This window comes from Lepidochelys kempii, chromosome 14 (assembly GCF_965140285.1).
Source record: "Lepidochelys kempii isolate rLepKem1 chromosome 14, rLepKem1.hap1, whole genome shotgun sequence".
Classification (NCBI taxonomy): Eukaryota; Metazoa; Chordata; order Testudines; family Cheloniidae; genus Lepidochelys; species Lepidochelys kempii.
In genome coordinates, this window is record NC_136393.1 from 6266311 (window position 1) to 6290512 (window position 24202).

The window sequence follows — 24202 nt, forward strand, 5'->3', positions numbered from 1 at the left end:
GTAGGATCGTGACTTAAATCACCAAACCCATTGTTGCTGTCTGAGGAAGAATAGAACCCATCTCACTTGCACCTAGCTGTGTTGGCTCTGCTATGCTAACGGGAGTGTTAAAATGGATTTTTGTCTCTATGGCAGCTTGAGCAGCTGAAAAATTGAATAACTTGTAGAAATAATGAAAAATGGCTAACTTTATGGAATAATAGCTGCAAAAAGTCCTACAGAACCAGCTCTGCTTGTCCTTAAAGGAAACAGCTGTGACTCTGAATAGACATGGGGGAAAACTGTTGAATTAGTTTGCTGGGTAGAAGTGCATATTAGTATAACCTGACCTGAGCCACAGAGACCATTAGCTGGTCCAGTCGCGGATGTGTACCTTGGGGACTAACTGACCTCGGGGGAGACAGGAACAGACATAGGTAATTGGTTGAGTTCAACTCTCCTGCGAACCACAGTAATTGTGCTTTCTCTCCGCACACAGTACCACAGAAGATATAATAAAGATCAGAGTGGGCAGGGATAGCCTCTGAAAAAGGGGGACATCCCTGGCAAGGGCACATTGGAGGAGGGAGGGGGCATGGCTGGGGCATTCCTATAGCCCAAGATATTCCTGGAGGCCACAATAACTTATTGTGGCAGTTGCCAACTAAGTGCAAGCTAGGACAATTTTCCAGACTGCTTTCTAACCTATGCCAGGGACAGGTACAGCCCCCAGAAGCCCTCAGTTTGGAGCAGGAGCAAAGGTGGCATAAAGGCACCTCTTCACACTCTTCCCCCCCCCCCCACTCCCTCCAGTTTCTTTACTGAACTCAGCTCTGGCCCTGGGATGAATTCAACCCTCAGTATTCCCCTCCCCCACAACAAGGTTTTCTATTTGCATAGGGCCCAATCCTGCAAGCTTCTGAGTTCTGTCAAACAGCACTGAATTCAGCGGGAGCTGAGGTCACTAAGCATTCCCAAAGAAGTGCTCAGCATCTCACAGGATCAAGCTCATATTTACTTGTTGCTTTCTCAGACCAGATTTTTGGGCTTTGACCTTTGTCCATCTTTCGTTTAAGCTGAAAGGTGCAGAGGCGAAGTTCTAAGAAATTTTAGACTGTAACTTTCCTGGGAGTGCTCTCCCTTGCTAAGCTTGTTTGCAGTATCATGAGTATAGCCGCAGTACTGCTAGCTAGGAGAACTGGTAGTAAGGGAAGGGGAGGGAGAAAACAATTGAGAAATACGGGGAAATGGTCACATGAACAGAGCATTTTGGCAGCATGACAGTTAAAAGGACGCTGTTCCCTTTCAGTGACTATTCTGAATAACTAGTTCATCCAGCTGGCATCAAAACCACTGTGCAGGGAAACAAGGAGAGTGTTTCACTATCTTCGCAGACTTTTCCAAGTGTCCCAGCTTCCTTTCTCCGAAGGCTTTTGTGAAGGTGAGTTTATTTCTGCCTGTCTGATTCTATGCTGTCTGAGCTCCTATCATTCTATTAGTGCTCTTCCCTCTATACAGTCTTTAGTGCTTACTGACACTGCAAATGATTTTGCTCAGGCACGTCTTGTTTGATGTACAGCTGGTTGGGAAATTTTTGACCAAACGGTTTTTCATCAGAAAATGCCAATTTGTTGAAACTGGAACTTTTCATAGAGGTGTACCAGTGTTGACTTTAAAACTTTTGTTGGGAAAGATTCCTCGGGTCCAGGATGGAATTTCTGGGCAAAACCAGAGAGAGTTGCACACCAGACCAGCCAATAGCCTGGTGGTTAGGGATTCACATGGGCCATGGGAGACCCAGGTTCCAATTTGAGCCCTGATGAATAGTTATACAAAGTAAAATAGCTTCAACAGGAAAGCTTGAGAGAGACCCACTCCAGAATAGCCACTGTCTTGGTGGTCAGGACAGTCACCTGGGATGTCAGAGAATGGCCAAGTAGGTACTTGAACCTGGGTCTCGACCTCCCTGTGGACTGCCCTAATCACCAATTGATTGGCTATGTGGAGGTGGGTGGTCTCTCTTTTTTCATGAAAATCTTTGAAAGGTTTTGGTTTCTTCTTGGAGTCGAAACAGGAAAAAAATTAAAATTAAATTTTAAATTTAAACAGGAAAAAATTTAAACAGGAAAAATTTTAAATTTAAACAGGAAAAAAATTAAAATTAAATTTCTTCTTGGAGTCAAAACAGGAAAAAAATTAAAATTCTGAAAAGTTTTGTGGGACACGACAATTGTTAACCCGTCCAAGTCTAGTCTGAAGTTCTGCTGGTAGCCTGACATTAGCAGATGGCTCCTCTCAGGAGTCAGTTTTGATTCTTGAAGCTGGGTTTCCCCGATCAGCTGTATGTGCTGCAAAGTGCTGAGTGAGGCTGAGCAACACTATCGTTTGTTGGAAAACTAGACTTTCGGCTAAACAATTTTTCCACAAAAACTTCACAAACGGCTGTCTGCGAAAAAGGTCAACTTTGTGTTAAACTCTCAAATACCCAAAGTTTTTAATTTGGATATGCCACTGTGATGCCTTCTGGGAGTTGAAGTTTGAGTGCCTCATGTCCCCATTTCCCACTATGGAGTGGGTTCCCCAACTGGACTAACATCTCCCAGGATGCACCAGGGCCAGGAACTCCCACAAAGCACCATCACAGCTCTCCACAAGGGGGGCCTATGGTGCTTTGTGAAGATGTAGCCTTAAGGAGCCTGGCCCACAGAGGAGAATGAGGCCATGAGGCACCTAAATGGCAACTCCCTTGAGGCACTGCGGTAGCATTTCCAAATTGAAATGTTCCGTTTTCAGCTGAAATGTTGCTGATGCTGATTTTTCACTGCAAACTTGAAACTTTTTTTTTGAGGGTGGGCAGTGCAAATTTCCAGTGTACCTCCTGAGGTATGCTGAATTCAGTGGAAGTGTAAGGTGCCCCTTACACTTAACCCCCCGCATTTCCACCCAGGTTGGGAGGTAAAATTTTGCAGATAAACTTTCGAACTCTGGGGCTTTCGAACCCACTGCATATCTGTGGCTGATAAGTACCTCCCTCCTGTCCACCAAAACCACAGCCTCTTCTGTGAGAGGTCTCCTTTAGTATGTTCCTTTTTCACCAAGAACCCAAGATGAGTGAGTTTTCAGATACCCTGTTTTCTAAGGAGGGTTTCCTCTTTCCGGGGCAGTCTATGCTGGAATTCTCCAGAACAACATTCCAAGGCCACAACTGGCCTAATTGAAGCAAGTTTTTATTAAGGCGAGAGAGAAAGAGATACATAATATAAACAAACTAAGTTGTTTATAAGTCGTAGCTAGTCTGAAAATTCACAAGACACAACTTAGCTAGGTTCACTTTAGCTGCCTTTTGATTTCTTTGACATCACTAGATGATCATCGGAGCAGATAGGTACCCCAAATAAAGATATTTACAGAGCTATCCTCACTGTTTTGTGTGTATTAAAGTTATTCATTTCTATGTCCTTTGTCCTGGATAAACGAGTTTAGGGGGTTCCCTAGACCCAGATCTTGAAAGGTATTTAGGCTCCATTGGAAATGAACGGAAGTTAGGAACCTAAATACCTTTGAGGATCTGGGTCCTAGTCACTTATATGATGCAAAGGTTTATTGGAACTTACAGCCACATCATAGTAGGCTTTCAGCCCAATGTGTACATTTTCCATCTGCTCTGGGCATTTGTCCTAAAGGAAGGTGGTGGTAATTCTAAAGCATTTAACTCATGTAAAGAGATGGAGGGTATGTTTTCCCTTTATCATCTTATCATGAATTTTACTCCATGTTAATTATAACTTATGGGCACATTCCCAGTAATCTCTCTCAAGTCCTTAACAGCAAATAGCAGATCAATGCACTGACTCTCCCTCACATACATTTAAAAAAAAGGACAATCCACTAAATAGTCTTGTTTCGTATAAGTGTTTGGCATTACAGCTGAAAATAAGATGAGCTAATGCCTGCCACCAGGAGTAAAGGGGATATGAGTTTCCCTTTATGAGACATATGGATGACAGACACATGAAATGAAATCCAGATGCTCCAAAAGACCCATCACAGATGACCTGCCCCCTCCCACACACCACACAAAGTGCTCCATTCAGTTGCACTAATAGAAAAAAAAACCTCTCAATCTCTCTCACCCCATTCCAGAAATGCTTCCTAGATGTCAGCGAGAGATCAGTGTGTGTCAACAAACCGGGGCTCTGCTATTAAAGCATATACTGGTGAAATGGAGGAAGAAAAAGCAGAGTTTACAGGCAAGTCAGAAGAGCTGGGGTTTGTTCTGAGGTTGGGGCTGGGCTTCACCGGAGAACTTGTACAACAGGCAGCAGTCAGAGAGCCAGACTGCACCAGCCAAAGAGGACAGGTCAGAGGCAGAACAAAGCCCCACCTTCCCATCTGTAGCAAGCAATGAGGGGAAAGTATCCTTATGTGTAGTGCAATGGTGAAGCTACAGCTGCACACCAGGAACTTCTAGGAAGCTTTGTGCTCCCCTCAAACACTGGTTTCAGTGGGAGTCAGGTGCCTAAATACCTTTGACGATCTGGATCTGAAGCTCTGCACGACCTGCGACATGGTCCAGTGCCATGAAGGCAGAGTCCAGCTCTCACTCTTCAGTTGCTATTGATACTCTCAGTGCTCTTTTCATTTCATTGACCATTTGGCTCGTCTCATTACCAGGCTGTTCTCTGCTTAAAAAGAAAAAAGGCTGTGAATTTAATGCTCAAGAAAGTGTGCAAGACTGAGAAAACCCAAAATGGACTCTCTGGCAGAGATGGGGCCCCAAACCTTTGACATCCCATCTAGGGTGACCAGATGTCCCATTTTATATGGACAGTCCCGGTTTGGGGGGCTTTTTCTTATATAGGCACCTATTACCTCCCCACCCTCTGTCCCGATTTTTCACACTTGCCCTCTGCTCACCCTACTCCCATCCCTCTGTGTAGGACTGGATCTGTATGTCATTTCTACTCAACAGAAGCTGAACAGAAAAAAATGGCATAGTATTATAAAAAGTTACATCCTTGGCATCATTAAATTGGCTAACTGAGGTGGTGGCTGGGAGGGTATCAGGTATAACTGTATGGGTCAACGCTTACTCATCAATTGTTCCAAAAGTGCTTAAGCAAAGTCAGAAATTGCCATTCTAAATGCTCTCACTTCTTGACAGGATGAAGGCACTTGAGCTTTGACTGCATGCTTCACAGCACAGCCAAGGGGCGTAGTTTGCATAACAAATATGCAAGTATGTAAGGTCATTCAGTTAGGAGCTGCTCTCCCAAAGTGTATACCAAAACCCTACAATGGGATAAGCTCCTTCTACAGGGCAGTATGGTTGCTGGTCAGGTGATTTACAGATGTGCTACCAACTTCTAATTTGCTTCAATTTTTTTTCTCCTTAGGAATTGGTCCTCTCACTACTGATTCCCCTCATACTGTATCTGAATATAATTGGGGGTTGGTATAGGCGATACCCGGCAACACCTTCAGCTGACTTTGGGCGTGCAGATAAGTTTAATTCTCGCAGTTATGGAATTCAGTATACACCAGTGACGCATACTACCAGGCAAATAATGCAGCATGTGGCTTCTGATTCCTTTTTGAAGAGTGCGTTCTCTCCTAACTTTATTACACTGTTGTTGTTCACATTTCCTGTATTTCAGGAGACTTTTTATTAAAAGGTATATTTTGCTTGTACTGAATATTCGTTAGATATTAATCTCTAATACCAGAGGAGGCTAGTGCCAGTCCACGTGTGTGGTGTGAATGAATGTCCTGGGGCAGAGTCTCTCTTATGGCCATATGCCACTCAGTGCAGAAGAGAGGATGTGGGCGACGCTAGGGTGCCAGTTATGGCTCTCCAGTTCTGATGGCCAGTCTGCACTGCGGTTGGCCTGGTGTTTGTTTTTTTAAGAGCAGCCTTGGGGCTGCTTTAACTTACTCCATTGGCCTCGGGATCTCTACATTCATTTTTCATTATGTTTTTTTTTTTCCTTCTGGCTCTCTCTGCTTATGTTTTTTAGCTGTTGCTACATATTTGTTTTTCACTCCTCTCTTGAATGAAATGCTGTCTTAACATTCAAGTTAAAGTTCCTGACTCACGATTTTGAAGTCCACTTAACATTAGACAAAGTGACTCTGTTCTTCCCTAGTTTTGATGGTTTATTTTGCTTGTCATAAAAGTGACAGTCATCTGATGTTTTGGTAGACAATAGTTGTAAACATGCACATTTATTTTTCTTATATTTCACAGATGTACATATTGTTGGAGAGAACACTGGAGAACAAACAGAGCTGGAAAACACTACTCTGGCATTCTATGAATTTATAGAAGTTAAATTTAATGACGCTTTCTCTTATGAGTTAGCTTCCCATTGGCATTCTGAATTCCATTTGCAAAGGGACAATATGGATCATCATTCAGGTGATTTTTCCCGTTTAACACAAATAATTGTGAATTTTAATAATTTTAATCTTTCAATTTAATCACAAATTATAACGGTCAAAGTGAGATTAAAATGTATGTAGGTATAAAATTAGTGTTCAAACAACTATTTTCTAATATTGATTCTTGTATATGGGATATCTGTCTACTTGGAATGGATTTTTGGGTGACTCTAGGCATTCACAGAAGTAGATAACTTGGTCAAAGTATACTTCCACTTTTCATATTCCACTCAGTATACTCAGGAATAGATCTGTTTGGGACTCAGAATTCTGTTCCATGGAAAATTCTGATATTTAAAAAACAAAAAAAATTTCTCCATTGGAATGAAAAGCTGAAATTTCAAAATTTCTCAGAAAACCGAATTTGGGCAGGGGGATTGTTTTGGCTCATTTGAAATGTTTTGTTTCTGTTTAAACTTTTTAAAATATTTTATTTTTTTATTTTATTTCAGAATTAGAGTTTAATTTTTTTAAATTTATAATTGAAAAGAAAATAATTGGTGTTATAATTGAAAATTGGCCTTCTAACTGGTAATTGGTTTGCTCATTTGGTAATTGATGTTCTAACTAGTAACAGGTTTGCTTCTGGGTTTGGTAAATAAGTATTGTAATTGGCATAATATAAAATAAATAACATATTTAGAAACAAGAAGTTGTTTCAAAATAAAACACCAATAAGGACCTTATTGAAGCACTTTCATCAGAAAATGACACATTTTCCCCCACAATGTTGACGTTGACAAATTGACATTTTCTGGCTGAAAAACATTCCCCTGGAAAATTTTCGGCCAGGAACTGCCTCACAAACCCAGAGTTCCGTAAGCCCCGGCGGTGCAAGCATGGTGGTATGGTCCTGCCCCCGCCCTTCCACACAGCTGCGTCTCCTGAGTCCTCCTGCCTGGGGTCTGTACAGCAGAAGTCTCTGGTGCAGCAGGAGGAGGACAGAGCCCCGCCACCAGTAAGGTGGGATGGATGTGGATCATGGGGAAGGGACAGGGACAGCACGGGGGCCCCGGACTGGGCACAAGTCACCTGGGGGATCACATGGAGAGGTCACATGCCCCCCCCTTGTGTCCCTTCCCATGAGTGCAGCATACCAGCAAGAAATGATTTCTACTTGCACCACTGGTTAAGTCCTGTGGAATTCTCATGGGACAACGGGATTGCCTTAGACTTTGGTCTGGCAGAGGGCTTTTCCTCTCTCCCATATCTCCTGCTTTCCTCCCCGCCCTCCGTTCAGCCCTGGCAGCCTGCACTCTAATGAACATTAGTGACGAGGCATTTTGTGGAGGAGGCAGGTGCACCTTTATCCACCAGCTTTTACAGCCTCTCTTCCTCTGGCAGGGAGCAAACCCCCCAACCCTGCCATTCTGGAAGTCAACAGGATCTCTCACATCCCTGAATGCTGTGATCTTTCCTGACCCCTTTGATGAGCTAGCACCCAGTGCTTTGGGAGCCTATGGGCGCCAGTGCCCAGAATTTCCAGAGTGCTCAGCATCCGTTGTTTCCCAGAGTGACTGCTGTGTGTTGAGCTCCTCTGAAAACATGGCCTCAGACTTTGTGACCATCCAAAGCCTTGTTCCTTGGGGAAAGTGTTTTCAGAGTCTACTAGCTCTGTGGAAACAGGTAGAATCTGTGGGGCAAACAGGCAGACTCTATTTAAAGGGATATGCCTTGCCATTGTGAGCCTTGTTTTTCTTATCCGCTCCAGTGGCCTTCCTTGTAACAATCAGTTCAAAGACCTTGCAGTTCTTTCCTCACAGAACAACACTACAACTTCTGACCTTCTAACTGAATTTTTTTTTCCTCTTTACCACTTAGATCTGGGTAGTATTCTACTTTTGTTCCATCCCATTCATCCCCACCCTAAAGATATGCTATGGCTTCCTCCCTTCGTCTTTCAAGCCACTAAATACAATCTGTCTGGAATAAAGCTTTTCAGGAAAAGAGATGCACCTGGTTAATTTCTTATGCCCAGAAGAAGCCAGGCTTCCAAATTTCTGCAGCAGCCATCTCCAAAACAAACATTCCCAGAAAATGCACTGAATGTAAGCCAATGTCTACTCTCTGGGCCCTACAGCAGCATATAGCTACGGTGTCTTAGCTTATGCTGCAGTAACCCTGTAGTGTAGATGCAGCCTACAGAAAGGGAAGGTTTTTTTCAGTCACTCTGCCTCCCCAGCCAAAGGTAGGTAGGTTGACAAGAGCATTCTTCCATTGACCTAGCTGCGTCTATGTCAAAGGTTAGGTCAGCATAACTATGGTGCTTAGCAGTGTGGATTTTTCATGGGCTGTAGTGCCCGGAGTGTAGATATGGCCTGGGACCTGCCTGTCCTGGGTATTGGAAGAGTACAGTGCTAACTTCGTGTCCTGGTCATGTTCAAATGGGTGACTCTGGCCCTCCTAACTGAACCATATATTTTCAAGTTGTTAGTGCTTTTCTGCCCATTGTACGGGTGCTTTGGTAGTGTGTACCTACCTCACTAGCTATTACACTAAAACTCCCCGAAATCATTGCGTAGTGACCACTGAACGCCCATGATATGGAAATGACTCTCGGGCACTATTGGCCTCCAGTGAAACCCACCAAAGTCGATAGGAATTTTTGCCATTAACTTCAGCAGGGTCAGGATTTCAGCCACAGACTACAGTCTAATTGGGGGACCTACAGGTGATAGGCTCCACTTCCCTAATCCTCTGTGTCATGTACCCCCCCCACACACACACACACAATACTATTTGCTTTTTAAAAAAATCTTTCCTCTAGGCAGCTGCTCTGGCTCCATATTTTATGACGACATCACTTGTGCTGTTAGTCAACAGTGGACTTCAGGATTTGTTTCCCTGCAAGCAAACATTGACGCTGCTATCATTCAAGTAAGTAGAGCCGGAAGCTTGAAAGTCAGTTCATTTTAGCCAGATTATTAGTATTGGACCTAACCAAAGAATATCTCTGACCAAATACTTAACATGTAGATGGAGCTTTTTAGAGAAATTAGATGTATTCACATCAGCGGGGCTTGATGAAATTCACTCTCAGGTTCTTAAGGAAACAACTGAAGCAGTCTCAGAACCACTAGCAATTATCTTTGAGAATTCATGAAGGGCAGGTGAGGGTCCAGAGGACTGGAGAAGGGCAAGCAAAGTACATACCTTTAAAAAGTGAACAAAGAGGACCCAGGGAATTATAGACCTATCAGCCTCATTTTGATACCTGGAAAGATACTGGAACTAATTATTAAACAATCGGTGTGTAAGCACCAAGAGGATCATAGGGTCACAAGTAATAACCAGCATGGATCTATCAAGAACAAATCATGCCAAAGCAACCTCTTTCCCTTCTTTGACAGCATTACAGGCCTAGTGGATAGGGGGAAGCAGTAGATGTGATATATCTTGATTTTAGCGAGGCTTTTGACACAGTCTCACATGACATTTGCCTAAGAAAACTAGGGAAATATAGCCTAGATGAAATCACTCTAAGGTGTGTAAATAACTGGTTGAAAAACTGCAGCAAGAGAGATTTAAGTTAGATAACAGGAAAAACTTTCTAACTACTGAGTACTTCTAAGCACTGGAATAGGGTTACCAAGAGAGGTGTGAAATCTATGTCAGTGGAGGTTTTTAAGAACAGGTTAGATAAACACTTGTCAGGGATGGTCTAAATATATTTAATCCATTCTCAACATGGGGGGATGTACTAGATAACCTTCTGAGTTCCCTTCCAGCCCTATTTTTTTCTGTTTCTTTCCATGCAAAAATACTGAGCACACCAAATAGGGTGTCCATAAGTCTACCATAATTTGGTTCAAAGTGCTGAATTGCACAAATGCTGTGAAAGGAAGGAGGGCCCGTGGTTAAGGCACAAGTCTGGGGTGCTGGAGACCAGGTGTGATTCCCATCTCCGCCACAAGCTTCCTGTGTAACCTTGGACAAGTCAGTTAGCCTCACTGTGACTAAGTTCCCCATCTGTAAAATGGAATTAATAGCACTTCTCTACCTCACATATATGAAAAGACTTTGAGGAGCTCAGATACTACCATGATGGGAGTACCTAAAATAAACAGATCATTTCTTAGAGCAGTATGGTGAGCTGGTGGAAAGGGCTTGCATTTGCACCCCAGCTGCAGTAGTTAAATATTCATTGTATTTATCTAGCACTCTACATTGTAAACCCAGTGTACAAGCCATTAATTCTTATAACACCCCCATGAGGATCATTATCCCCTTAGTGTTGAGGGAGACAGAGATTTGGTGGTATAGCCAGAATTAAAACCCCTGACTGCCTGTTTCCTAAACCTGCACACATCCCTCCAGACCCCACTGCCTTCCAGCAGTGACCGTCTGACTGTCGAAGTCGTCGTGTCTCTAGTGGTGCACAGTCAACGTTGACTCTTCCTCTACCTGTTGGAAGGGCGTCACCTGCTCCCTTGCCAGTATGCAGCGCATGAGGCCATGAATCCGCCTCAGCTCAACAAAGGCACGCGACAGAGCAAGCCACCCTCCACTGCATTCTTGCACTCTAGCATTTGCAGCCAAAGTACGGCACCCTGGCATCTTCTCCAAATCTAGTGTAGCTGCACGGAGGGAGACATAACTGGACTATCTTTGTGTGCGGCCCCCTGTTCATAATACCTAGCGTTTATACGGCACTTTTCATCAGGAGATCTTAAAGCGTTTTACAGAGGAGGTCACTCTCGCTAGGCCCATTTTACAGATGGGGAAACTGAGAGATGAAGTGACTTCCCCAAGTTTACCAAGCAGGCTGAATCACAGTCTAATGTTCTGTCTGTCCACCAGGCCACACTGTCTCCACATTAAAGCAACTCACTGCTGGAAATAACGCCCTGAACGCCGCCCTTCCAAGAAAACCATCCCGCCGCTACCACCAGTGCTCCAGCGAGTGAACGTCACTCCTCTTGTGTCAAAATGAGAGTTTAACACTTTGTGGGAAAAAAAATGCCTGCCATACAGATACACCCTGTGCCATAAGGCTAGAGTGAAAATGTTTGCTGCTTTAGAAAACAGCGAGAAACATGGGGGTTTTCTTGCTGGTGATTGGAATGTTTTCCACGTGGTGCCTATCATCCTCTTTACAGCTGCAGCTTCAGGGTCTGGAGTGCAGGTGTGAGCTCAGGCATCAGTGAGTGTTTGTGTAGAGAGTGAATTAGGTTGCCCTTTTCTCATCTTTCCTTAATTCCGATGGAGAAGTTTACAGTGAGAGCGCTCAAATCCAGCTCCCACAGCCAAGAATCATTGACAAAATGTCCCTAAAAATCTGGGATCTTGTCAAATTAAACTAATTGGTTACTTGTTTTGTATTTTAGGTTGCATCAAACCACTCAGTAATGGAAGAGCTACAATCAGTCACTGCTGTACAAATGAGGATACCTCCCTTTCGTGTTGCAGAAGGCATTAACTATGACATGTTGGTTGTCTGCACTGCAGTGGCATTCTCTCCACTCATATACTTTATGTCACTCAATGTGGCAAAAGAAAAGAGGAAGTTTAAGGAGCTGATGAAGATGATGGCGCTCCAGGATTTAGCCTTCTGGTGTGTGAAATGCCCACTTAACTATGTATGGCAGATAAATCAACTGGTGAATTAATATCTCACCGATGCAGCCATGCGTTTAAAGTAAACTGTAAGAAGCTGGGAAATTCTGCTGGGTGAGCAAGATGTGTCCTCTCCATTTGCAAAACCTGAGAACGTAAATTAAGCCCAGGTGTAATCCATGTTGCCAAAGGAAGCTGCTAAATATAAGCAGTGCATCAGAATTACCAGTCAGCTGCACAATGTATGAGAGTCAATGGAAGTAGCCAAAGCAAATTGAGAGCCTTTAGTTTGTCATGACATCGTTGAATGGCTGCTTGTTTTTCTCTGCTTTATGTGAAAGGTGTAGATCTTGCATTGTAATCGGTGGAGGCAAAGCAGTCCTTCCACAGATCATAATGCAGAATTGAGCCTTAAATACAAGGACAAGGGGCCAAACTGTCTTTCAGAGGAATTCCATTAGAATGGGTCCAAAAAGAAAATTCAGGGACTCTTTCCTCCTCTTATACCCCCTCCTAACCCCTCTCACATTTTCCCTACATTCAAATGTTCAGGATTCAAAACATTTCAACGTGTTCTAACTTGATCACTGAAGCCAATGTGTGTCCATTATAGTCAGTAATAGTGCAGACTGATTTCGTTTTGCTACTGAATGGTATCTGTGGTACCGCTCTGTGACGGGGTGTATGGATCTTTCAGTGCCCCCTTCTGCGAGCCCCGGGGCATTACTGTTCTCTAACCCAGGAGTGTCCAATAGAGGAGACCCCACTGAGCTAGACAATGGCCTGGTAATTTCCAGCCAGGGTTCTGTGCCTGTTCAGGTAGACCCTCCCAGCTGGGAGCTAATTATACACAGACTCACCGTAGTATTTAGGCTCAGCACCTTATAGGGAGGACGGGTTATGCCCATAAGTAAGGTCCTTATCGCAGATCCTGCAATATTAGGCTTCCATGGCAATTTTGATTTTAATTCGCTAACTTTGCACAGTCCACAATTTTGCATAATTTTGAATATGCAAGTAGTACTGCACTAACATTCAATGCCTGTAAAATGTAAAGGGCTAAAGTGATTGGACTCGATTTCTATAGCAATAGTGTTAAGATTTTTTGGCTTCTGAATTTCATATTGTACCGGTCACTGTTTTTTAATTAATGTAATGTAGTTGCAGCAAAATGTCTGGTTATCAGAAATAATTAGCAGGCAATGACCTAACACGTGAGTGTTTATATTGTTCCAGGACATTTTTCTTGAACGCATAGGACTACTCTGGCTTTTCCAAATTACGTTATTACTTTTCCATGGTTTTCCAAGTCTTGTCCGCAACTCAACTGCAATTATTTGAAGACCTTCCTGCAATTTAAATAGGGCCTTACCCATAAAAGAGTGAGCAATACAGGTACACACAGTGACCCCAGATCAGGACAGGAGTTCTGAGGAAATATAGTGTATAGCTGCTCCTTGTGTATTTTGGAGCTTTCTACTTGAAAAACAGCCTGGGAAGGAATACCTAAAGATTTCTGCCAAGTTCGTGTCAAACCCTGCTCTAAATCCCAACATGAAGATGGTGATTTGTGCTCAAGTCTGAGCCTCCAGCAAATTTTCTCTCTTGCCTCTCTGTCCTTGGCCCTTCCATGAGTGCCTGGTTATATTTTTATAGCCGTTTGTTTAGGAAGCATGAGCAATTTTATCAATCTTTACTGTACAAAACCCGGAAATGCAAGAGTAGCCATTAGGAAAATGAACTTCACGCTTTTTGCTTAGAGAAACATTGTGCAACAATTTTTAAATTGATGTCTAAAATAAATGCATGTTTACGGGAAAGCATCCAGCTTTAAAAGAAATTAAGGTAAATCTGAAATCTGTTGACTTCAATGGAGCCAGTTTTTTACCCTGTAAATTCTGGGAGAAATGTGGAAACTTCTTGGTCAGGAAGAATAGCCACAGTCAGAATGAACATTTTTCCCAGGATGTCTTCCCTGTTTTAAAATCTTCCTATCATTATCCCAGATAAAATTCTGATCAGTAAACAGAGGAAGATGGAAGCTGATGGATGCACACTGATTCATGTCCGTTCAAGTTGTGTATTTTACATTCTCCCCATCTGACGGGCAAACTAGAGATCATATATTGCCCATATTCTTGGGGCTTTAAGTCTGCACTGTCTCCTATCACATTTAAAAATCAGTTCTTTGTGTTTATAAGTTGTCCATCTGAGCTTGGTATATGGCCATGGCAATAGCCTAGGACTTGGGAAACATGGGTTAGATTCTCTACTCTGCCGCAGACTGTTTGTATGACCTTGCTTAAGCTGGGTAGCCTCTGTGCCTCAGTTCCCCATCTGTGAAATGGGGATAACTGCACTGCTCTACCTCACATAGGTGTTTTGAGGACAAATATATTAAAGAGAAACATAATTCATTTATTTATTTTTAATTGCATAAAAATATTTCTATTTCTATCATGGCATGAAACTCCCCTTTTTACTAAAACCTAAATTGAAAGCAAATGGTAAGTTGGCAGTATCTCTGTAAAACATTATGGTGACATGTTTTGTCAAAGAAATATCAATGATTGTATCAAAGTACAGGCTTCCCTTCCCCGTCCCCGCTTTTTAACAGATTACTGCATGACCTCACATCCATACATAAACCAGAAAAGTAATGCAATGTCTTTTGATTTTAGGTTCTCCTGGGGTTTGCTGTATGCAGGCTATATTTTAATTGTGGCAATTCTACTGACACTTATCATGAAATCTGATGAATTTATATACCACACCAGCCATTCTGTGATGTTCTTCCTCTTTTACCTCTATGGCATCTCTTTGGTAAGTTATATGTTTCAGAAGAAACATAGCTGTTTCCATCTCTGGACTTATAATAAGTCTGGATTTAAGCATCCTTGGTATTGCAACAAGCAAAACTTTTTGAGCTGCGGGGGAGAGAGGATTTGGCCTGGAGGATTCAGACAGCCTTCATACAGATCCTAAATAGAGTCATGTTTTCAGTCCACTCCAAGACAAAACTTGCTGGGCTCTGTTCATTTTCTCAATTCATTTTCAACTGCAGATTAACATTCCTCTCACAATTCAGTGCAAGCTTAGCCAAGACCAAAGAGGACAGGAATTTACTTCCGCAGTCCAGAGAATGATTGAGCGACCCTGGTTTGGGATCTCTCCACTCAACTAGACTTCATTTACATTAATTAAGTAATGCTAAGGAGAATTCTGTTCTGCAGTATTAGCTTCTTTGCTATGGTCTCTTGGATTTTAGGTTTATTTTTATGATCCAGTTAAACAAAAAGTGTTTTAAAGGCCTTGAGCCAAGTTCAGACCTATACAAAGATGCTAATCCAAGTGTAATGTTTGGAAGCTGTGAGGCATGGTTTGGCCTGTATATGTTGGATAGACTCAAGCTATCAAGCCATTGAAGGACCAAGATCATTAAAGCGCTGCTTCAGAGAAGGCAGGCTGCCAATCACCTAAAACAAGTGTTGTTTCAGTCATTTCTATCACTGACAGTTTGAACCTTAAAAAGCTCATTAGTTCTTCAGACTAAAAATACTGGCCAATTAATGAAGAGGGCAGGATACTTCCAAATTCGGAAGCATTCAGGGTCAAGGCAACCCTGACATAAGATAAGGCCTTTAAAACATCCCCCAGAGCTGGTTGTTACCTCATAATAGTAGCTTTTCCTACACTTGTTCAGTAAAGTTCTCATGGATGGAAAACATCATTCGTCTCAATAACTCTTTTATGTTGGCCCATCCTTCTGAGCACCTTGTCACTAGGGGTTATATAAGAGTAATGAAACACCAACAGTCTTACAACTGTAGTGCTGTACGATGATATTGTGATTCTCTGAGAAATTGATGCTAACAAACCCTTGGTCTCTTTCAGATGTCACTTGCTTTCTTGCTAAACTCTTTGTTGAAGAAACCTAAGCTCACTGGCACAGTTGGGTTCCTCTTCACCCTGTCCTTTGGAAGTCTTGGCCTTGCTGTATTGTATAACCATGTTCCTGAACCTTTGGAATGGGCTTTAGGTCTCTTCAGTCCTTTTGCTTTCGCGGCTGGATTTGTGCGGGTATGATGCAGAATAATTTCCTCCTCAAGCATCGTTCATTTTGGGAAGGATGAACATTTTATCTTTTAAGACTTTTGGGTTCATTGACTCTTCAGAAATGCAGTCAGTGAAGGAAAGTTGATGATGACACCCATTTCCTGGTGAAACGGTTTGAGTCCTTCAAATCTAGTAATAGAACCTCAAGCGCATTGGCTTCACCTAACCTGCCACATAAAATTTCAACATCTTCTGGCCTTCATGGCCCTGAATAATTTAATTGTTGTGTCTACCCTTTGGTTCTTATCCTTATTTGCCCTTATCCTCTCTATTCCATCCAACCCACACAATTAAGCAACCCCTTATTGTACTTCCCCACAGGCTTCTTCTACATAGCCAACTGCTCTAACATCCATTCGTATTCTTTCCTCTGTAAATGTCTGCATTATTTCAGATTGTACATTTAGAAGACGCTGTGAAAGGGGTGGATTTTTCTGACTTTTTGGAAGACTCCTTCCCAATGTTGGCAGTTTTTTCCCTGTTGGCTTTTGATGCTCTTCTCTATTTGATGCTAGCCATCTACTTTGACAAAGTTTTGCCTGGTAAGTATGAGTCTGATTGCAATTTAAATTAATTTAAATGGTTTCATTGCTTTCCCCTTCTCTTGAACTATCTCCTGTAAATAACGTGGTTTGACTGTATTGTAGCCTACTAGACTGGGACTCAGAGGGATACCTGGGTTCTCCCAGCCATTGGCTGGCTGGGTGACCTTGGGCTAGTCATTTACCTATCTGTGCCTCCCGTCTGTAAAATGGGGATAATTGTACTTGCCTTTTTTGTAAATTGCTTAGAGAGCTACTGATAGAAACTGCTATATAACAGTTAGGTGTTGTTATTATATCCAGAATCTATTTTCTCATTCTGCTCAAGCTCAGATTGATTTATTTACTGTTTTCTAAGCACATTTAACCCACGGGAGTATGACACATCTGAGGACAAAGTCCTCTCCCACAAAACTAACACAGCACAGGAGTGTTAATGCAAGTTCCCCTTCCTTGCCTTGCCAAGGTGCTTCAATAATATTCCAGAAGGGCTACCTGTAGGGAAGACAGATTATTCATTCCATGTTCTATCTCTATCCCTGGCCTCCTGACTTGTTGACATTGCTAGAATGGGTTCCATTTGCTATGGTGATGGCACAAATGGCAATTTGGTGCCTAATTCTCTTTTTAGTTCAATGGTGCAAAACTGTCATTGGTACCCTAGAAAATGCCCCCCATCCCCTGCAGCAGCTTTATCTCAATATTTCACTGAATAAAATGTTCCATTTTATTTTGGTTTAATAATTAGATAAATATGGGATGCACCATTCCCGTTTGTTCTTCCTGAAGCCATCTTATTGGTTTAAAAAAAGAAAAAATTTTGTCAACAATGATATCCTAGACCATGAAGAATACAGTGACCAGGTCTTTAATGATCATGTTGAGCAAGTGCCTCCAGAATTTCGTGGGAAAGAGGCCATCAGGTATGGGCAATAAGAGTGTGTTTGTTTGGTTTCTACAGTGTTAAGGCTTATATGAGTCCAATCACTAGAGAAATGTAAAGACTTGGATTTCTATTTAATCTTCCCCATAAAGTACCCTGGACCTGATTCTCCAGGAGGTCTGTGCTGAGCTGAGAAGTAGAAGACTACTGCAGGAACCCCCTGCAGTCCCTGCCGACTATTAGCCCAACCTAGAAGCAGAGCTTTAGGACGCGCCTAGCCCTTCGATTCCAATGTTAATTCAAACCTGTCTGCTTCTTTTTCAGTATCAACAATATTAAAAAAACCTATAAAGGGAAGGACAAGACAGTGAATGCTTTAAGAGGTAAGGAGGGAAGCCTCTGAAAGTGAAGGTACCTGTGGGTATTTTTTCCAAGCACCAAGCTACCCATGCGTCCATTTATCCCAGGCCATCCCATTTTAGTCCCTGTGTGGCACCTAGATACCAAGGTGATGGACACCGTTTATAAATACAAAAATGAGATTCAACAAGGATATTGATAGCTATTAATAATTATACATGAAAAAGGAACTTTTTGGGCTCAGGTACCCAGTTTGTTGCCCATACAGATGTGGGTACTATTTAGGCCATTCCATTCTCTGGGCACTTATCCCACAAATCTGAACGCTCAATATAATGTACAGGATGCCCATCAACATCCACAAACCGCCCAGCTCTCCTCAGAAGGGTGAAAAAAACCAGTGGGCTCTCCTGCATAATGGAAAAGGTTAACAAATCCTAGCTCCGGCACGCCAGGATGGGGAAATTTCCAAATCAAGGCCCCTCATGCAGAAATCCCTGAGCAGCTCATTCCTGTTTACATTAGACATGCTCCATCTTAAGCAACTTTGCCAATGTCTAGTGTGGTAATATTAGCTAGATCAATTACCTAGTTACCTGTAGTACCTGAAGCTTGGGAAATTTTTAATCCTAATTCCTAGCCCTTCTCTGGTTTAAACTTCCTTTGCTTTAACCTTATTACCAATACCATTTTTTTTATATTAGGTTTATTGCTTAATGTCTATGAAGGCCAGATCACTGCATTACTTGGTCACAGTGGAGCTGGAAAAAGTACACTACTGAACATCCTTAGTGGACTTTGCCCACCTTCAGAAGGTAAAATGGTCGAATGACAAGCTGAAGAGAAGGTTACCAAAGTGTGATTTCCCCTACCTACACACACCTTCTGGCTGTCTGAAGGAATGAACAGTTTATGGTTACATGTGGGAAGGCACAATAGAAATGTGTGATTATGAGTACATGAGAATGCCCATGTGCTGTCAGTGAGCTGAAAATGAATGTCACTTAACTAAGGAGCTCCTTGAACCTTCCTCTGAAGCATCTGATACTGGCTACTGTCAGAGATAGAACATTACAGTAGATAGACCACTGATCTAAAATGGTAGGACAATTCCTTTACTCCTACATATCCATAGCAGGGAAGGAGGTGTGATGTCCCAGATTGAGGTGTCATTGAGGTTTCAGAACAAACTGATGAACTAAACAGTAATAAGTCACCAGGACCAGATGGTATTCACCCAAGAGTTCTGAAGGAACTCAAATGTGAAACCGCAGAACTACTAACAGTAGTCTGTAACCCAGTGATTCTCCAACTTTTGTACTGGTGACCACTTTCAAATAGCAAGCGTATGAGTGCAACCCTTCTTATAAATTAAAAACACTTTTTATACCTTTAACACCATTATAAATGCTGGATGCAAAGCGGGGTTTGGGGGGAGGCTGACAGCTCATGACCCCCCATGAAATAACCTTGCAACCCCCTGGGGGGTCCCAACCCCCAGTTTGAGAACCCCTGCTGTAACCAGTCATTTAAATCACTTTCTGGACCAAATAACTGGAGGATAGCTAACGTGACACCAATTTTTAAAAAGGGCTCCAAAGGTGATCCCGGCAATTACAGGCCAGTAAGCATGACTTCAGTACCGGGCAAACTGGTTGAAACTAAAGTAAAGAACAAAATTGTCAGACACGTTGATGACATAATTTGTTGGGGAAGAGTCAACATGTTCTTTGTAAAGGGAAATCATGCCTCACCAATCTACTAGAATTCTTTGAGGGGGTCAACAAGCACATGGACAAGGGGGATGCAGTGGATATAGTATACTTAGATTTTCAGAAAGCCTTTGACAAGGTCCCTCACCAAAGGCTCTTAAGCAAAGTAAGAGGGAAGGTGCTCTCATGGATTGGTAACTGGTTAAAAGACGGGAAACAAAGCGTAGGAATAAATGGTCAGTTTTCAGAATGGAGAGTGGTAAATAGTGGTGTCCCCCAGGGGTCTGAACTGGGACCAGTCCAAGTCAACATATCCACAAATGATCTGGAAAAAGGGGTAAAACATGAGGTGGCAAAATTTGCAGATGATACAAAACTACTCAAGATAGTGAAGTCCCAGGCAGACTGCAAAGAACTATAAAAGAATCTCTCAAAACTAGGTGACTGGTCAACAAAATGGCAGATGACATTCAATGTTGATAAATGCAAAATAATGCACACTGGAAAACATAATCCCAACTATACATATAAAATGATGGGGTCTGAATTAGCTGTTACCACTCAAGAAAGAGATCTTGGAGTCGCTGTGGATAGATCTCTGAAAACATCCACTAAATGTACAGTGGCAGTCAAAAAAAGTGAACAGAATCATTAAGAAAGGGATATACTGTATAATAAGACAGAAAATGTCATATTGCCTCTATATAAATCCATGGTTTGCCCACATCTTAAATACTCCGTGCAGATGTGGTTACCCCATCTCAAAAAGGATATATTGGAATTGGAAAAGGTTCAGAAAAGGGCAACAAAAATTATTAGGGGTATGGAATGGCTGCCATATGAAGAGAGATTGATAAGACTGGGACTTTTCAGCTTGGAAAAGAGACGACTAAGGGGGGATATGATAGAGGTCTATAAAATCATGACTGGTGTGGAGAAAGAAAATAAGGAAGTGTTATTTACTCCTTCTCATAACACAAGAACTAGGTGTCACCAAATGAAATTAATAGGCAGCAGGTTTAAAACAAACAAAAGGAAGTATTTCTTCACACAACGCACAGTCAATCTGTGGAACTCCTTGCCAGAGGATGTTGTGAAGGCAAAGATTATAACAGGGCTCAAAAAAGAATGGGATAAATTCATAGAGGATAGGTCCATCAATGGCTATTAGCCAGGATGGGCAGGGATGGTGTCCCTACCCTCTGTTTGCCAGAAGGTGGGAATGGGCGACAGGGGATGAATCACTTGATTACCTGTTCTGTTCATTACCTCTGGGGCACCTGGCATTGGCCACTGTCGGAAGACAGGATACTGGGCTAGATAGACCTTTGGTCTGACCCAGTATGGCTGTTCTTATGTTCTTATGTTTCCACAACCTGCTAACTTGTTCTCCTCTATTTTCTCCTTCTTTTTGTGTTCTTAAGCACAAAAGCTTTTATACCGTGTATTAAGTCCAATTTCCTCTCCTCCCTTCCCAGAGACTCTCCTTATTTCAAGCAGATGAAGAACGGGATGGGTGAATTGATTAGAATAAAATAAGAGTTGACCCAAACTTTCTCCCAAAATTTCATCTGTTTCCTAAAGTTTGAAAATATTTGGTTAGCGTTTGTATGTATGTATATTTTTCCTTTTATTTTTGCACAGCCTTATATTACCAAAAGAAAGCAAAATGTTTGCACTGTCTGCGAATCTGGCACGCTATACAAAATATCCGGCAAATGATTTCTCATGTTGGTAACATTTTAATCGATTTATTTATTTATTTTCTTAAAACAAGATCATGTAAGAAAATTTCATTGGGTAAATTAGGTTAATGCTTTTGTGGGATACATACTACTGGGTTACATCTACTGTGGAAGGAACACAGTGCAAATATCCAGAGTTTTCTTTCATCCAGGTTATAAGGATAGATACTTTCGCTCATATTTCAATATCAATGTCTGACATACCATGCATTCTAACAGCATGTTATGCTTTCTGTTACTCATGTTTACTTTTGCAGGCTCTGCCATGATATATAAATACAAAGTATCTGAAATGGAGGACTTGGAAGAAATTAGGAAAATAATTGGAGTTTGCCCACAATTTAACATTCAATTTGAAGTTTTAACAGTGAAAGAAAATCTAAGGATTTTTGCTAAAATTAAAGGTATTCAGCCAAAAGAAGTTGAACAAGAGGTAAGTATGTTTCATATGGAAGATGACTGGTGAGAAACCTTGCCTTTGACTAGACTTAAAGGGCCAAATTTTCACACTGGTCTCTAACTTTGTATGCACAATTTTATAAGTGCAATCGTAGAAGTGCCCAAATGACCACATTTACACGTACAAATAGCATTGGCACGTCAGTACACACAAATTCCATTTGTTCTTGCAAATTATTATTTGTTTGCATTAGGACCTGTAAGTGATCCTGTAAGCGAGCTCAGAGCCCCATTGTGCTAATGAAAGAGACAACCTTGACCCTGTCCCAAAGAGCTTACAATCTAAATAGACAAGACAGAGACACGCTGGGAGAGGACACAGTGAGGTTAAGTGACTTGCCTAAGTTTACATAGTAGGTGGGTGGCAGTGTTGGCAATAAAATCCCGGTCTTCTCACTTCCAGTCCAGTGCCATACCTACTAATCCATCCTATCTCCCCAGGGCTGTCAGCACAAGGTAAGAGGCCAGGTTTGTACATTTATCCAAAAGGATCTGAAAGGTCACATAGTAACTCTGAGCAGGAGTCCTGGAAGTTTGGTAGTAGTCAGGGGGGCCACAAGGCCCTGTCCCACTCCATGGCCCTATCCCCTGCTCCTCCTCTTCCCCCCGAAGCCCTATTCCCCGGCCAGGCTGGAAGCCGGAGCCGAGCAGTGGTAAGAGCTACCAAGGGAGCCCAGGCTTCTGTGGGGGATCCCAGACCTTCCACCTGCCCTGGACAGGGGGTTGGGGTGCCTGAGGGTAGCCTCTGGTCCACATCCACACCGCCCAGGGCAGGTGGAAGGTCCAGGACTCGCCATAGCGGCCTGAGCTCCCTGAGCGGTTCTTACCACAGCCCAGAGGAGGAGCAAGGGCAGGGCCACAGAGAGGGGCTGGGGCTCATGGAGACCGGGGGGCTAAGGCCCACCTCGGCCCCCCCCACTGGGAAGAAACTGGCACCATGGGCAGGGGCTGTGCTTCGTTGTGGGGGAGCTTCGTTGTGGGATAAGCTGGTCACCTTATCAGCGCCCCCTCCGTGAAGCACAGCCCCTGCCGGTGCCACTCCATACAACCTGAGGCTTGCAGTTTGGGGAGGGTGGGGGCAACACGGCCCCCTGCCTCCCAAACTACCATTGCCCCTGCCACCCCAGTTCTGGCACTCCTGACTGAGAAGATATGAATCATCATATTACATGCTTCCCATTGTTAATGAAAGTAATTTATTAGTGTGACCTTTCAAATGTTCTCTTATTTCTGTTGTGGGGATAAAATGCCTTTGTTTCCTTTTTTTCCAAGGCAGGAGTGCATTATTTGGAAATGTAGGGTTATTCTCAGGGACCAAAAGACCCATGGGGTATGTCTACACTTCAAAGACAAACCCGCTGTGCCGAGCCTCAAAGCCCGGGTCAGTTGACTTGGCCTTGCAGGGCTAAAAATAGCAGTGTGAATGTTCCCATTTGGGTTGGAGCCCAGGCTCTGAAACCCAATGACAGGGGAGGATCTTGGAGCCCAGGCTCCAGCCCTAGCAGAAATGTCTACACTGCTATTTTTAGCCCTGCAGCCCGAGCCCTGCTCGCCTGAGTCAACTGACCCAGGATCTAAGACTTGGTGCTGTGGGTTTTCCTTTGCAGTGTAGACATATCCCGGAAAGTTATATTAGGTTAGTTTGCATGTTGTCTGGAGAGCATGGAGGCTATCAAATGCACTATGCACCTGCATTATGTTCTATCCTGAGCTACAGGGCTGTCCCTAGGATTTATGGGGCACTATGCAGTATTATTAAAGTGGTACCCCGATGCCTGACGGCATCCCAGGCTCACATGTGTATTTTAGATAAGCATGGTCTTCTGAAGGATTTGGTTAAAAAAACATATGTCTGAAGATCCAAGCATTTAAAGCGAAAGATGAATACTCAAATTGTGCATCTAAAAATCTACGCAAGGATTTTTTAGAGATGTGATTTTATAATCTTCAGCAACACACTAATAAAATATTTGTAAAGCAAATTTTAAATGAAGGTCCTGTAGACTAACATGGTCTGAGTAAATATTACAGTAATGCACAACTGTTTTTGTCAGTAACTTCATAAACTGACAGTATATACCTGGGGGTTGGCAAATGCCTGTTAAACGGCTTCGTTACCACTCGAATAGCTCTTTAACAGTTTCAGTGTTGTGCTAATAGGTCTGGCAGGCTGGACATTTTTTCACTTTTAAGTACTAGATCCCCACCAAGCTGTGGTGGGAGCCTGCAGGAAGGGTCAGAACAGGTGGAGGTGGGAGGGTGGACACTAAGATCCCGGGGTGCCCCAAATTTTCGGATGCCCTATGCCGTGCTGCGTATGCCTAAGGATGTCCCGGCTGAGCCAAGTCTGGTGCTTTATGGTGATGCCTGTGAGGGACAAGTGTCTGACACCATCCAGCCATCATGTTT

General features: G+C 42.8%; 1 protein-coding gene across 2 annotated transcripts in view; it reads left to right on the plus strand.

The window, feature by feature from the left end:
- The first annotated feature begins 1227 nt into the window (after window positions 1-1227).
- Window positions 1228-24202, plus strand: part of LOC140897624 (ABC-type organic anion transporter ABCA8) — a 60039-nt gene continuing 37064 nt past the window's right edge. The window contains exons 1-13 of one of the 2 annotated variants that reach the window (XM_073310476.1): window positions 1228-1420; window positions 4123-4229; window positions 5376-5580; window positions 6227-6397; window positions 9188-9297; window positions 11748-11974; window positions 14658-14799; window positions 15871-16056; window positions 16487-16634; window positions 17383-17557; window positions 17842-17900; window positions 18582-18692; window positions 21592-21767. In XM_073310476.1, the coding sequence (XP_073166577.1) occupies window positions 4125-4229; window positions 5376-5580; window positions 6227-6397; window positions 9188-9297; window positions 11748-11974; window positions 14658-14799; window positions 15871-16056; window positions 16487-16634; window positions 17383-17557; window positions 17842-17900; window positions 18582-18692; window positions 21592-21767 (1815 nt within the window). In that variant the 5' untranslated portion in view covers window positions 1228-1420; window positions 4123-4124. The other variant, XM_073310478.1, reaches the window with a different exon arrangement.